The 14,774-nt window shown below is 49.5% G+C and overlaps 1 protein-coding gene across 1 annotated transcript in view; it reads left to right on the top strand.

The window, feature by feature from the left end:
- The window catches only part of plxnd1 (plexin D1), a 76,345-nt gene that overhangs the window by 13,894 nt on the left and 47,677 nt on the right, over window positions 1-14,774 (top strand). Inside the window, exons 7-12 of the mRNA XM_076027017.1 lie at window positions 2,920-3,097; window positions 3,357-3,465; window positions 9,052-9,151; window positions 10,962-11,060; window positions 12,993-13,082; window positions 13,345-13,453. Of these exons, the coding sequence (XP_075883132.1) occupies window positions 2,920-3,097; window positions 3,357-3,465; window positions 9,052-9,151; window positions 10,962-11,060; window positions 12,993-13,082; window positions 13,345-13,453 (685 nt within the window). The remainder of the gene's footprint in view (window positions 1-2,919; window positions 3,098-3,356; window positions 3,466-9,051; window positions 9,152-10,961; window positions 11,061-12,992; window positions 13,083-13,344; window positions 13,454-14,774) is intronic.

Raw genomic sequence — 14,774 nt, 5'->3', positions numbered from 1 at the left:
TGCGCTTGCCCGGATTTGTAAAGTTATTCAGGTTTAATGATGTATCAGAAATTGCTTTGCTGCCAGATTCGCCCAACTGGTCAGAAATCTGTTGTCGTGAAACAAGCCGGCGGCGTGCAGCTTTCAGGGTCACCGGGGGGATTTCCAGATGTCCGGGCTCTTCGGCTGGAGCTAATCAGAGGCTGCCGAGTGATTATAAACTTGGACGGCGAGTGTGAAAAGGAGAGACAAATAGACAGCAAAACTCCCAAAAACTCATATCCTTGTATTAAGGCAAATTGGTCCGGGATTACATTCGGCCCTTCTCTTTCTGTATTCTACCTTTTTACCTCCGTTCATCCGGAGCCTGCCGGAAAATGATGAGCAACTCTGCTGCCCCGCTCTGCAAAACGGAAGCCGCGCTTAATGCAGAAATTGCACCCGGCTTCCTGCAGCATGCACAGATCTGTTTACCAGATTAAAGTTAAACGGAGCGTGCAAAGTTAAAACATGAGTATTGAAAGGGCTAAACGTGGCCACTTTCTCCGATGGCGGGATGGCGGCTCGATACCGTCGACTCCGCAAGTGTGCGCTTGCGTGTGTGTGTGTGGGGGGGGGGGGGGGGGGCCGTGCTCCCCGCGAAAGCCTGCCGTCCGTCGCATTCCTTCTTGAACATTTTAGGAGAACTGTGACCGAAAAGTCGCTCAGGGCTTCCCTCGCTACTTTGGTGGCAAAACAGCGAAGCAGCTGCGTGCAAAAGGAAAGCTTTGAACAGCATGAGAAAGCATTAACTAACAGTGATTAACTTGGACTTTGATACCTGCAGGTGTCCCTCGCCTAATTTCCAGAATTAGTAAAGACACTTTGGGAGGGCGTCGTTGGGGGGGGGTATTTTTTTTTTATGTTTAGACTCTTTCATCGCGCAATTTTCCTTTTTTTTTCAAATGTGTCCCCACTTCAATAATCGAGTACGAGTCTGTGCAGAAGCCTTAATAAACCGCCGACTCGGCTGGCGTGTCAGATTAGCTTGTAAGCCTCGGCCCAAGTAGCACGTTAACACTAACGCTAATTTGTGTTATGATTATTAAACGCTGCTTAATGCTCCCAGTAAAACCGTTTGGTTTTCGTTTGCTTTCTCACGAGAAGCAGACAGACGAGAGCGTTTCTCAGTCAAATCTCATCACACAGCCGCTGACGGGAAGTGGTGAGTTTATTGCTGTAGCGTGGATCAATTCTACAGTGTAATTTATTGGCTTTGCACTGTGACCAAAATTGCAACAGAGGGAGGTCGTTTTTCACAGGCGACGGTGACAAGTCGTGATAGGGAAGCTTCAGAAATGGATTTGATTTGTTTGTTTTTTTTGGGCTTGTTGTTGCTATTTCATTTGCATGTGATTTTTTTTTTTTTCCCCAACAAGGCGACCAGTCATTCCTTTAGCAATTACACACAAGAAAGTGTAAGTGACAAATATTGTATTCAACAGCAGACAGGGGTTTTAAAAAGCCGTGATTTCTGCAGACGGGCGGTAGTTTGAGGAGTGTCACGCTGCTAAATGTGCAAAGAAAACCCCAATGAGTCGCTTACTTAGTGGTTTTCAATGTTATTTGTTTAGCTCAGACATCAGCACTGCTGACATAAACCGTATTAAAAAAGAATTTCATTTTTCCCAGTTTCTGCAGCAGCAGTAAGTTTACTTTAGATACAGCATCAACCCCAGGCTGCAACCCCCCCCCAAAAAAATGATCATTTGAGTGGGATTAGCTCCGTAATAGCATCGTGACTTCAGTGACGAGCGTTACTTAGCCAAATCTCCCGTCTCTCGCGCCCCACATATTCATTTTGGTGTTTTCTGGATGTGACTCGGAGAGGAAGGGACTCCTCCGTCACGCCGCTCGTCCGCTGGTAATCACAACCCCTGATTGTCGCGGCCGAAGGCATTCTTACCCCCCCCGCCCCCCCCAAACCTCTCACCCGCGGCCGCATGTAAACTGTTGTTTTCAACCCGTCGCTTCCCCTCTCTGGTGTATCATGTCGCCGAGGCACAATAATAAGCACCGCCGTAATTAGCCGGCCCAGTTTTGACACTTGGAGGTTATTTGCCCTTTAATTACAGAGCGGCGATTAGACGAGGCGGCGGGACGACAGGTCATTAATTGGTTCATTAATTGCGGACACTCGCGTTGCTGTGTGGGTCGGTCTTGGCGGGCGGAGGGGGGTGAAACTTTTCCGGCCGCGTCACGTCTCCGCGCAGTCACAGGAAGATCGGCCCGAGGTCGTCTCTGCAAACAGGAAGCTCGGCCCCCTTCCGACAGGAAATGGTCGCTCCGGCCGAACAATCGGCCTCCTTTCTGAAAGACAATGGCGGAGATCTTTGGGACTCTCGGCTGCTTGGAAAACGCAGATCTCCCTCTGCATCTGCCCGCCCGCCCGCCTGCTCGTCCATCCATCCGTCCTCTTCTACACGACCTGCTCTGCTCCTCTCACTGAGAAATCATTACGCTGAAATTCAGCGGTGTCGGCGAGGTGTTGTGTTTCTCATTATTGCGTCTGTCATACCTCGTCGTGTGGCCAGATTTAGACGCAAATGTAGCGCCGAGCCATCTGCTTTCTTCATTGCACATTAGCTCCTCTCTCTCTCTCTCTCTCTCTCTCTCTCTCTCTCTCTCTCTCTCTGTCTCTCTCTCTCTCCCCCTCTCTCTCTCTCTCTCTCTCCCTCTCCCTCCGTCTTTCTCCTCCTGAACTCAAGCAAACTTGAGATGAAGCCAATTTCGTTTTGTGCCCTTTAATGGACCAGACAGGACGGGATTTTAATGCGTTTGTTTGCCTCAAATGGATTTCTTTTGCACGAGTGCTTATTTTTGGATTAATGCTCCTGTTATCAACCTCCCTCCTCCCCTCTCCCTCCACGCCCCCCCTCCCCCTCCCTCCTCCCGCCGCAGGATGTCGGCATCCTGATAAATGGCAGCGTGCCTGACCTGGTGGGCTCGCGGGTGGAGTGCGAATACGGGCCGGGCGTCTCCACGTCGGCCACCGTGCACCTGGACTCGGGACCCGCTCAGATCCAGACCTGTCCGCTGCTCCCTCGAGAGAACTACCAATCAATCCTCCCCAGCGCAGGTGAGAATGAGGCCGGGCGTCCGGTTGGCCCTGAGCCAGCCGTATCCGGCAGCACGGTGCGCCGTGTACAGTCCCAGTCTTCTTATATGTCGGCTTGTATCAGAACAAAAGTCATTTCCCCTTTTCGCCGCCCAGAAAGCGCCAAAGCCACTGCCGCGCGAGGCCCCGCCCCGCCCGCCGTGTTTGCGTTATGACAGCGATAGCGTCTCGAAATGCTTGACACGCGCGGCGTTGTTTACATGCCTTTTGTTTCCCTCAGATCATCTGACTGTGTCTGTGGCGATAAAAGTGAATGGCACATCTGTGGTATCTGGGAGCTTCATCATCTACGACTGCGAGAGGACCGGAGTGATACACCCCAAGACACCGTGAGTCACGCTCGCATTGTCGCCGTCTCTTTATCTCAAATTTTGGATTCATGCAGGTTTTTGTTTTTTCCTCCTTCGGCGGAGCCTGGCTGACTAACGGCGTCTCTGTAATTCCCTCCACATTAAAATTCATCAACTTACACGTCGCCCCGCGGTGGAGAGTCCCCCAGGTCTTCGGTTCCGTTAATGAAGAAGCATCTATTTACCTAATTCTCTTCACCAGCGCCTTCATCGGGCCGGTCTGTTAACCTGATTATCACAGACCAGATTTATTTCATCATAGCTAATAGGCGACAGGGCGGAGCTTATATCTGTCACATTCCGGACGGGCCGATCGATTATGTTCACCGCTTGTCGCACAAATTGGTAGCGTTGTCTGTGACAATGCTACCAATGTGGTACAGAATCCTTTGTCTTGTTCTTTGTTGGTCCGATGATGAGGAAATGTTAAACCGCTCTTATGAAGCTGTTGTCATTAGCTGCGTTTCCATCACAGTTTCTTTAGCAAAATAAAAGCGATATTTCTAAAATTTCGACAAAGTACAATTTCTTCAAGCATTCTTCTCTTTGATTACTGGTAAAAAAAAAAATTCCATCTCCGCCTTCGGCTAAACATAACAAACATATACATGTACCTTACAAACAAAATCCAAAAGCGTGAACTTTTATCAAAACAATCGTAACGTAATATGTGACATTCATTGCTAATACGTTAAAATATTCAATTTTGGGAAAGCTTGAGCTTTTTTCACTTTCAGATCTCTATGAAACAAAGGCGGTTTCAATCCACTCATGGCAAATTATTATCTCCATCATTATTTTCTCTTTGATGCATGAACCCCCAGCGCTTCTTTCACACTGTTTGGCCCCCAGTTCTGTGGCTACTAGATCTGCAAATGATTTCTAAAATAAAACAAAAAAAAACAAACAAAAAAAAAAAGACTTCAGTATAAATAAACTTTGATTAAAACAATGTCTGTGCTCATGACTCTGCAGCCCAAATGTCAGGCTGACTTCCCTCGGCACCCTCGATCTGCACATACAGCTCGGGGCTAAAAGAACAGAGGAGCTCCTCCGACTCTCTGCCGCGTCTACACGCGCACACACACACACACACACACACACACACACACACACACACACACTTTCTATTTAGGTCTCGGTGGCTAAATATTGCCGACATGTCCTCTTGGAGGGTTTATTGCATGTTTGGCTTCCTCATGGGTTCCTCCGTGTAGGATCAAATGTGGAATTAATATGCTGTAAAGCAGTAAGCCAGGGGAAATTGGATGTGTACGTCTGGCTGCTCGTGTTGATGTTTGTTTTCGGTGAGGGACTTTGACTTGTACGGCCTGGTCACAGAGAGGGTATATTTTTTTCTCCCTGTATCTGGAGGCAATCCAGCTGGCTCCCTCGGCCATGTTGGACCATGTGAGGATGTCGCCGTATCTGATGGGCAGATCTTTGGCTTAGAGGCCCATGAGTGCGCACGTCTTTTGTGAATGGGCGCGAGCGCGTGTATGTGTGTGTGGGTGACTTGTTCCCCGAGATCAAAATCATTTGGGCGGGTCCTTTTTTTTCACCTTTTTTTTTTTTTTTTTTTTTTTCTCGCTCAAAGACATCCCGAAGGTGCGAACGCAGCGGATGCAGGTGCGCGCGCGTGTGCACGGCATGCCTGCGCCTGCGCCGGGCGCGGCGAGGTCCATGAGTGTGAAATTAGACGGTGGTTTGTCGAAGGTGATAATGAGCAAAGTGCCATTTTCGCAGGATGAGCACCGATGTGCAAACTGCAGAGCTGCTATACTCTATCTGATTTTAATCACATCAAGCTGTTTTTTTTTTTTAGTTTTTTTTTTAATAATCCCTAAAGAGAGCCTCTCGAGCCACTTGTCTGCAAAGGAAGTGGATAACAGAGTCTCTTTGTTCACTTCGTGGTGGAAAACAATTCCCTCTTTTCCATGATAACTCTTGGGTTTTTAATTCACTTTTTCCTCTGTCATTACTCAGTGATGGTAATAATAGCCCAACAATTCGTTTTAAATTCACAGAGGTAAAGCCGCTTCACCGTTCAGCTTTCATCACCAAAATCTTGGCTGCTTAATTTGTTGTAAGATATTAATGATCAATCCTCTAACTTTCCAGGCAAAGGTGGAAAATAAGGGCTAATGTCTTCTGTTCCTTTTTTTGTTGTGGGCAAGCAATGAAATTAAAATAAAACGAGCGCAGCCACCGATATTGTCAGGCTGCAACATTGCGATACAAGAAAAAAAAAAGAAATATGCTGTGAAATAAGCAAAGTGATTAATCAATAATCGCTGCAGTTTAGCTTATTATGAGCTTATTATTCCTCTTGATCGCTGGATCATTTGACTGACTCATTTTTTCAGGTCTACCAAGTTTAATGAGTTATTGACGCTCTCTATCTCATCACCAAGACGGATTCGCTCGTGTTGCAATTTTCTATTAGGCAAATTGACTGAGGTGCGTGTATTTTAATGAGCCGTTGCAACAAGCAGCCGTGGTTATCAGAAGTTCTACAAGGTTTTTTTTTTCTCAGTTTTTTTTTTTTTTTTTTAGTCTGAGGAAGTCGCTCTGCACGTTGTCATCGTGTCATCGTGAAATGTTCGGTTTATCTCTGGTTCACATCAGCGGCCTTTTTCGGTCCTTTGACATTTGATGCTATGTCGTTTGATGATTTGTTGGTAAAACGAGCAAACGTTATATTCATGATTATAAATACACATGTGGGAAAAGGTGTTATCATTTAGTTGAGGTGTGAAAACATTTTCAACAACAACAACAACAACACCCCCCAAAAAAAAACCACAAGAAAAACAAAAAAATGTGAGATCGTTATTGATCTCACGGTTCCCTGGTGTTAAATTAGGGACCCGGTTTCAACGCAGCCTGGCTGAGTGTGCGCTTGTCTGATGCGTTAGTGAGCGCCGGGAGTGTTTGAACGGTTTCTCCCGTGACCCACGCAAAGTGGTCGCCTGGCAGAGTGCTAACGACAACCAGACGACAGCATTCCTGCCTCGCCATACGGCCTCAGTACGACAACCACCTGACCTGCTCTTACACTTTCTCTCACACACACACACACACACACACACACACTCGTACACACGCGTACATGCCATCTCTACCGTTCCGTTGGCTTTTTACGTCGACCCTCACGTCCCAGCGTTTGCCCTCCTCTCCCCCGCCGGCCTCCGTTTCTCTCCGACTCTCTCCCTCAAAGTTCTCTTTTCTTCTGGAGCGCCTTCTCTCTGACAGAGACGTGATTGAGGATGTGTGTTTAACCACTGTGTCCACCGAGAGGCCCGAGGAGAGAAACCCAAATGTGTATTTAGCGTGTGTGTGTGTGCGTGCGTGCGTGCGTGCGTGCGTGCGTGCGTGCGTGCACATGTGCGGACATTATGACTGTGGATGGCTATTGTTACTGCGTGTTTACCGACAGTGTTGGGGTCAAGTCGAGAAAGGGAATGTGTGTGTGTGTGTGTGTGTGTGTGTGTGTGTGTGTGTGTGTGCCTATAGGTGTTGTGGAGAGACAGCAGGGAATTAAGAAAAACAGAAAAGCTGGAGCTGATAAAAGCCTTGAGGGGCCCTTCTGCTTTTAATCAGAGCACACATACACATACATACACACACACACACACACACACACACACACACACACACACACACTTCCATGAATGTTTTTGCATCCCCTCACACCCATCGCACCCCTGCACACCTCCCTCCAATCTAAAGACCCCCTCTGAGTGCCGCTATCACTGGAAGCGTTATCGTTGCCAGTGCGGGACATCTGTCTCCTCCTGCAGGCAACACACACACACACACACACACACACACACACACACTGAGAGACACGCACGCGCCCACAAACACACACACACACACATTACAGTGGAGGTGTTCCATTTAGGATAGTTTATCTGGAACACACACACACACAAACAGACAGACACTCTTTTGCTGCATCCACACCCGAGGATCAATACGACACAACTGATTTCCACCAAACACAAACTGCAGGTCCAGGCTTCACTCGCCGCCTTATCTTTACATGCGCAGGTCAACCAGAGCAAAAGTGATGCCAGACATTTCAGAGGTTTACACATGAAAAAACTCCAAATGACAACATGCCACGGTGGGGATATCGATCTTTCTGAGACCTGCCTAAACTCTGTCTGACTGTTGGAACAAACAACAAACAAACTGGCAAATATGAATGAAATAATCGCAGTTTATCCTTGTCTACTGATATTTTTTACAGCTTTGTATATCTGAGAAAGGGCGAAAGATTTATCATTATTATCATTATTATTATTATTATTATTATTATTATTATTACAAATATTTACTTTTTACGACAGTTTTAACCCTCATTGAGTCAACACCCTCAGTTCTAACCGTATTTTACTTCCCAAGGACAAAATACTCCCTGACCCAAATTCTGAGACCTGGAACTATTGCAAAATATAATTATGCAATAAAAACAAAACAACACTAAGCCTGTAACTAAGTGAGTCTGTATCCCCATACAAATTCTCTTTTAATTTGCAAGAAGGATGATTTCCCTTGTTTTTTTTTTTGTTTTTTTTCAAGAATAAAAGGCCCATAACTACGCTCTTGGACAAAAGCCCGTTTGTTCCAATTATACTGTGTAGCAAGCGAGCACTAATGTGAGGTTTAATTTCCCCACACAAGTAACCTTTTACTCAAATAAACGCACCAGTCGTGGCTGGACTATTTTCAGCTGCGGTATTTGATGCACACGCGTACGCGCCGCAGCAGAAATGTGTGTTTGGCCGAGGAACAGAGAAGTCATGTTCGTAAAGACGAGGAACGGTGTCGTCCGTTACGTCATCGGGGCTGATTCACAGCTTTCAAACGGGTTTCTGACCCAGCGCAGAGCTCCGTGACTCAGAGGCGGCAAGACGGCGCAGGAAAACACGCTCTCGCGTAGTTTTGGGCTTCTTCTTTTTTTTTCCTTCTCGCCCTCGTCGCGAAATTACCAACCGACTTAATGAGCAGGCGTCACATTTCAAACGGCCGCGGTGAAAGGCTGAAGACCCTCGTCCTCGCTCAATTCGCAGGCGGCCACGCTTGTCCTCCGTCACGCCGCTCCCTTACGCGACGCGCGGCTTCTTATCTGATCATGTGCGGCGTGGCCGCCTAAAAGAGCGCGTCTGTCCCCCCCGCGAGAAGGAAGCCGGCAGCGCTCGTGTACGTCGTCATTCGCCAGTGGCGTCCATAGAGACGTGCTTTGTTTCCCTCTCAGCTGATTTGTCCCGGTGTAACCTCCTTAACCGTGCCTTCCGACCCTGGAACCAATGGGCCTGCATGTAATCTCCACTTCCCGTCATCATAGGCAAACTTTGATGTGTGTGTATAATCACTTTTGGCCTCCGACTTTGATGTAACAATAAAAAGAAGAGAAAAGAATCAGTGGCTCACATACTTTTGAAAAGAATGCCTATTGACTAAATGGGAACAAAGAGAGCGGCAGGACTGATTGAAACCCAATGTGATCCTCATTACCCGCAGTTTTACGCGAGGATGCGTGTCCATCTGTTGCAGATGTGTGAGCTGCCTGAGCACCAGGTGGAAGTGTTACTGGGACCAAGAGAAGCACCTCTGCGTCTCCAACAAGGACGAGTCGAAGGGCAACCTGATGGAGGTGAGCGCCGCCCACCGATTCTCACTCCCTCAAGGGATCAAATAATCGCTCCGGCTCTCGGATCTCGCTGGATTAAAATCCCACCAGTCGAGAGGACGTGATTCCGGGCTCCTCTGCGCCGCCATCCGCATGTGTGTATCGAAATAAGGTCCAGACGGGTGAGGCGAGAGCGGCCCACGTAGTAATTCATCTCAAGGGTTTTTTTCTTTTTTGGCGTTCCTTACTCCGGGGACGAAGAAACGCTGAGGGGCTGCCGTAAAAAAAAATCTCAGGTGGTTTGAATTTAACAGACTCCTCGCCGAGGCGGCGCACCATCGTAAAGCTCCCCGGGGCCGCCTGTAAAGTTTCTGCTTGTTGCCGTTTATCCCAGATTTTCCCAGCGCGGCTAAGAGTAGATTGACTGTATTTGACTTTTTATCGAGAGTCAGTCCGAGAGAGATAAATCGACTCCAGCGGTGGTTTCGCAGCGGAAGGCCCCGCCGTTTTTTAAGTAGGCGGCTACACAAATGGATTATGTAAATGTACGTTTAGTAATGTAAAGCCTCGCCGGGGCCCCGCAGACTGCCGCTTTCGAGAGGGAACGAAACGCGCGAGCGTGTGAAATGACTGTGAAACTGGGAAAATCATCCAAAACTACTGGAGCCTCACTGAAGCCAATTACCCTCTCCTCCCCTCCCCCCCGATGCCACCCGCAGCCGGCGTATCACCGCTGTCCCTGCCGCCGTTTTATTGATCCACCAGAACACATGACCTGTGTCAGGACATAGACCCCACCCACCCGCTGATTTGGGTGGCCAGGGTTCTAAAACCAGTATAAGGGGAGGGGTTGTGACTCCGTGTCCTCTGGTCATGTGTTGGTTTCTCTTTTACAGCTGAGGCCTCTCTCTCTCTCTCTCTGTCTCTCTCTCTTTCTCTCTCTCTCTCTGCGGTACTTTAACGCTCGTCTGTATATCACAAGACCACTAAAAAAGCGAAGGAAAGGACATTTTTATTATGTCGAAACATCTGAGACACTCAAAGACATTCATGACATTGTTAGCTCATAATACATCCTTGTCAGGCCGCCGAGTCCAACGAGATCGCGCGAGCGTGAAGAAAAGGCAACATCAAAGTGCAGGAGGAACCCATTGACGAGCCAGCTGGAGTCTCTTTTGGTTTCGACGCTCTGTAAAGTTCAAGTTCAAGTTTTTGAGGCGACGGTCACGATATCAAATTCTGACGGTGATGCGTGTCTACTAGCTTTGTCGTTGAAGACCGTCGCAGTCGCACAAGACCGTTCATTACACACTCTGTTCACTCCACTTTTCGAAGTCAGCCCTTTGTGATGTCACAGAGGGAAGTGACAACCTCTTCCACTTGTCTTTGCCGGATAATGGCCCTGCTTTTTACCGAGCCATTGCATTGTAAACTAAGGGCTACATATGCAGCTTACTGAAGATTTTATTTTTTTATTGCGATAATTAATAGTACGATGCAGCACCGCTGGAGTCTGGGTTGACAAAAACGCTCGATTAGGTTTTTCTTTGAGTCATTCTTTCCTGCGCTACCAAGTCCATCTGACCGTCCAGGCCGGGTCTGTTTTTCTAATCCCTCGTCGTCTCCCTATTTCAAGCCATTGTTGTCTCCCTCAGAGCGGGACTTGACCCTCTCATTTCCTTCTTCCCCCTCCAGATAAACAGGACAGGAGGACAGGTATTTGGGGTCTTAGCGGATGCGTGCGAGGGGAGGAGGTGGTGGTGGTGGTGGGGGGGCAGCCATTGTTTTCTTCAAGCCCTGTATGTCACTTCCTGCCTCCTCTGCCTCTCCGCAGAATGCCGCTTCCTGCCCGAGCCTGATGGCCTCTGAGGTTCCCCCGTCGCCGTCGGGAATGGCCCAAGACTTCACCGTGGCCCTCAGCAACATCCAGGAGGTACGGCAGCCAACCCGCAGCTCTAAAGTGGAGCTGGACTCCGTCCAGGATGCGTGTTGCGAAAATGATTGGAGGGGTTGGGGAAGCAGGGGGGAAGAAAAAAAAAAAAAAACGAGGAAGCATATGGTGTTTTTTGCATCAAGCTGGGTTCAACACAGATGGACGCATGAGTGCTGTAATTTGGGTCAATGGATGAGTGAAACTTGAGGTTTTTTTGGGCGTTCTCTTCACGTTGTGCATAGATATGATGTGGAAAAATTAAAAAGCGGGGTGGGTGGGGGGGGGGGGGCGGCTGATAATGATTATTTCCCCGCTCGTGTTGCTCAATCCTCAGCTGTGCGGGAGCCTCAGCGGTGCATCTGGTGGTGTCTCGGCGCGACAAGCTGAGTCGCGTCTTCGTCAGCACGTCGCACAATGTGGAGTCGGTCTGAGGCAGCACACGCAGCAGGAGCTTTATCTCGCTCTCTCTCTCCCTGCCGTTTGCTTCTAAATTCGGCTACTCCTTCCGAATCATTTCACCCCCCCCCCCACACACACACACACACACACACACACACCCCACCCCACCCCTTCCTCCACCCTCTCTCCCAGTAACACCCCATTCTCATCCGTAATCCGCACTGAGCGCGGCAGACGCTGATCCGGCATCAGCGATAAGGACAAGATTGGGACGCTGTGGAAGAAAAAAATGACAGGAAAAAATAAAAAAAAATTCCAGCGCTAAGTGGTTGCCAGGCGTGGTCGGTCAGTCACCCGCCTAACCCCGGCTGGCCTTTCCACAGCTCGCCGCCCCCTGCCCCCCACCCACCTCCTCCCCTTCCCCGCTGTGTTGCCATGGTGACAGACACTGAGTCACATACAAACCTTCGCTTCCTCGGGGCAGCCGTGAATGCGGTCGCTATTTCATACGACTCCTTTTGTTATGAGAGCGCCGCAAACTGTTTGAATAACGTCTTCATCTCGCCGGCGAGTCAACACGGGAGGGGGCGGAGGGGTGGGGGGGAGTAACGTGGGGGGGCGGGTGTCAGTCAGCTTTGCGTGCACGTGCGTGCGTGCATGTGCGCGCGCGCGCTGTCAACACCGGGATCGTTTCGGAATTCCTGACAGATTCTGGTTCCCACACTTTTTTTTCTCTTTTTTTTCTCCCCCCTTTTCTAAGGGAGAAAAGCCAAAATAAATAGTTTATGCCAAACTACGATAAACACTCGTACAGACGCACGGGTTGGACGGTGGCGCGGCGGGCGTGCGCGTGTGTGTGTGTGTTAGTTCTCAGACTGAGCGGATCTGGGGGAGGATTTCACCGTTTCACATGTTGCAGGTTTTCACGGCTAAAAAAAGAGGCTTGCTGGGGTGTCAGGACGCAGGCAGGAATAGAGAGAGGGTGTGGGGGGCGGGGGGGGGGGGGCAATTTAAGTCGGCAGGATTCGCGGACAGACGATTTATTCCACTTAAGTCGCTGATCTCTCGCTGCTCTCTCTCCGCTGCTCTACGGCCTCCGCGCTTTCCCTGCTTCGTCTCAACCGCAGGGCCCCAGATTCTATGAAGGATAAATTCATATTCATCGCCGTGACTCCCAGATGACGAGGTGTGGAGGTCCAGATGTTTATGAATATGAATTTTTGAATGGATTGCATCTTTTCCTGCCAGGGACAATTACTGTGTGTTATTGCGGTCTCTTCCCCCCCCCCCCGACCGCCGCCACCCTCACCACAGCTCCTCCGCTCTCAGAGTTGTCGATTGCAACCAGGCCGCGTTGTGCTCTCGAGCTCTTTACCCGCAAAAGTGTCTTGTTTTAGGTCCGTAAGCGGTGATTATTTCACTCTTGGAACGATGCGAGATGCTGCTTGCTTGCGCTTGTTTTTCCATTGTAAAAACTGCGTAGGTGTTGAAATGAGGTGCTGTTTTTTTTTTTTTCCCTTCCCTCTGCAACAGGGGGAGGAGTTGGAGTGCGACTTTGGGACGGAGCAGCGGTACGAGGCGACGTGGCTCAACGGCTCCACCGTCAAGTGCAGCGGAGTGACAGTGAGTTCGGGTCCCAACTCACGATGTCCGACAAGGAGCAAAGCTCGACTGCTATTTACCTGCCACCGCTTGTTACCGCGGGGCTTAAACCTGCACTTTGTATACTTGTTTTGATTGCAATTATTTTAAATCCTTGTTTATAAGCCGACAGGGAGCCCATTATTATCTTGAGAAGCAGCGCCGAGGTGTGTTGCGCAACCCCGGCCCCCGCCCCCACTTTTTTTAATAATCAACGTTTGATGTTGCTCTCTGCCCCCCGTAGCTGTCCACCAATCAGAGGAGCCACATCTACCACCTCAACCTGAGGAGGAGGGGCTTCTTCGGCGGCCACGCCCAGGACGTTTTTGTGGACAGCCCCAAGCCAATGAGAGGTGAGCGGCCGCGACCACCACCGCCGCTACTTTGGCCGCGTTCGCACTCACTTAGAGTTTTGATGAACAGACAGCAAATGGGGAAATACTCCCGGCTCTGCTGTGTTTGCACCATAATTAGACCCACGCGAAAACAAAGAGAAATCCAAACAGATTGCGCCTCACCTGGACGCGGATGGTTTTTTTTTTTATGATGAGACCAGTGGATTAAATTAAAACTGTGGAAAAATAAAGAATCTCTTAACTGGGGACACGCAGCGTTAGGACTGGATTTTCCCTCGCAATCATAATACAGCGTGTATTACAACACGTCATTTGCCGGGCAACTGGTAATTAACTAAAATATCCCACTCTGTTGCCGTCTAATTACACATAATGATTGCAAAGCGTTGGAGAGCTGCAATTTCAAGGTGCTAGCGGCGCCTCTCACGAACCGCGTCCGCGCCAACACAATTCCAGCGCCGCGGCGACAATGGTGGACGAGGAGAGCGGGGATGCACCTCGTTGAACTTGGCGTGTTGTTTTGCGGCACAGCCAGCAAGGCCGCTCTCTCTCTCTCTCTCTCTCTCTCTCTCCCATTCCCTCTCTCTTCTTCTCTCTCTCTCTCTCTCCACAGTCCCAGATGTTTGCCGTCGGTGTGTCTCACATGTGAAACAACGGCTCTGGGCGGCTTGCCAAAGCGCCGCACGCGGCGGAAAACGGACACCGCGAGCCGCCTCACGGCGTGCCGAGTCGACAAAATATTCAAAAAGACACTCACTTTATCACCGGCGTGCAGGCACCCGCCGTAATATGCACAAGCAATGCAGCGCGCAGATGCCCGTTGCAGGCATCCAAATGGGACCCCTCACTGGGAGGCGCGTTGGAACACGAATGCAATCATCTGCTCTGGCTGGCTTTGTTCTCCTCCACTTCACCGGCTCTTGTTATTCCTGATTTATTTTTAAGGCTCCGAATGTAGCGCTGTAGAAATGTGCGCCCTGTTTATTTAAAGCTCGCGGCGGCCAACGAGCTATAAAAGAACGCTCCCTACAGCCCCGCTAGCCCAGACATCCTTCGTGTTAGCAAATGTGTCACCTGTCTGTGTGTTTCACAGGGGAGGAGGAGACACTTCCGCGCAGACTGGCGAGTCACAATGCGTCTCGCGACCGCTCGTTCCTTGATTTAGCGTCGCCCCAGGCGGCTGCGGCCCTAAAAAGCTCTCCGTTGAATCTGGCATCGTGTGCGACTCAACAGTGTGTGTTTAATTACAAGCGCTGCCAGAAGCAGGAGACAGAAGTTCCTCACAGCAGGTTCAAGTGAGGCAGACGAGACAAACGAA

Source organism: Nelusetta ayraudi, unplaced genomic scaffold, assembly GCF_046127955.1.
Source record: "Nelusetta ayraudi isolate G7.1 ecotype Tasmania unplaced genomic scaffold, CSIRO-AGI_Nayr_v1 ptg000019l, whole genome shotgun sequence".
Taxonomy (NCBI): domain Eukaryota; kingdom Metazoa; phylum Chordata; class Actinopteri; order Tetraodontiformes; family Monacanthidae; genus Nelusetta; species Nelusetta ayraudi.
Note: the sequence above shows the minus strand (reverse complement) of the source record. Positions and strands in the feature narration are given on the sequence as shown.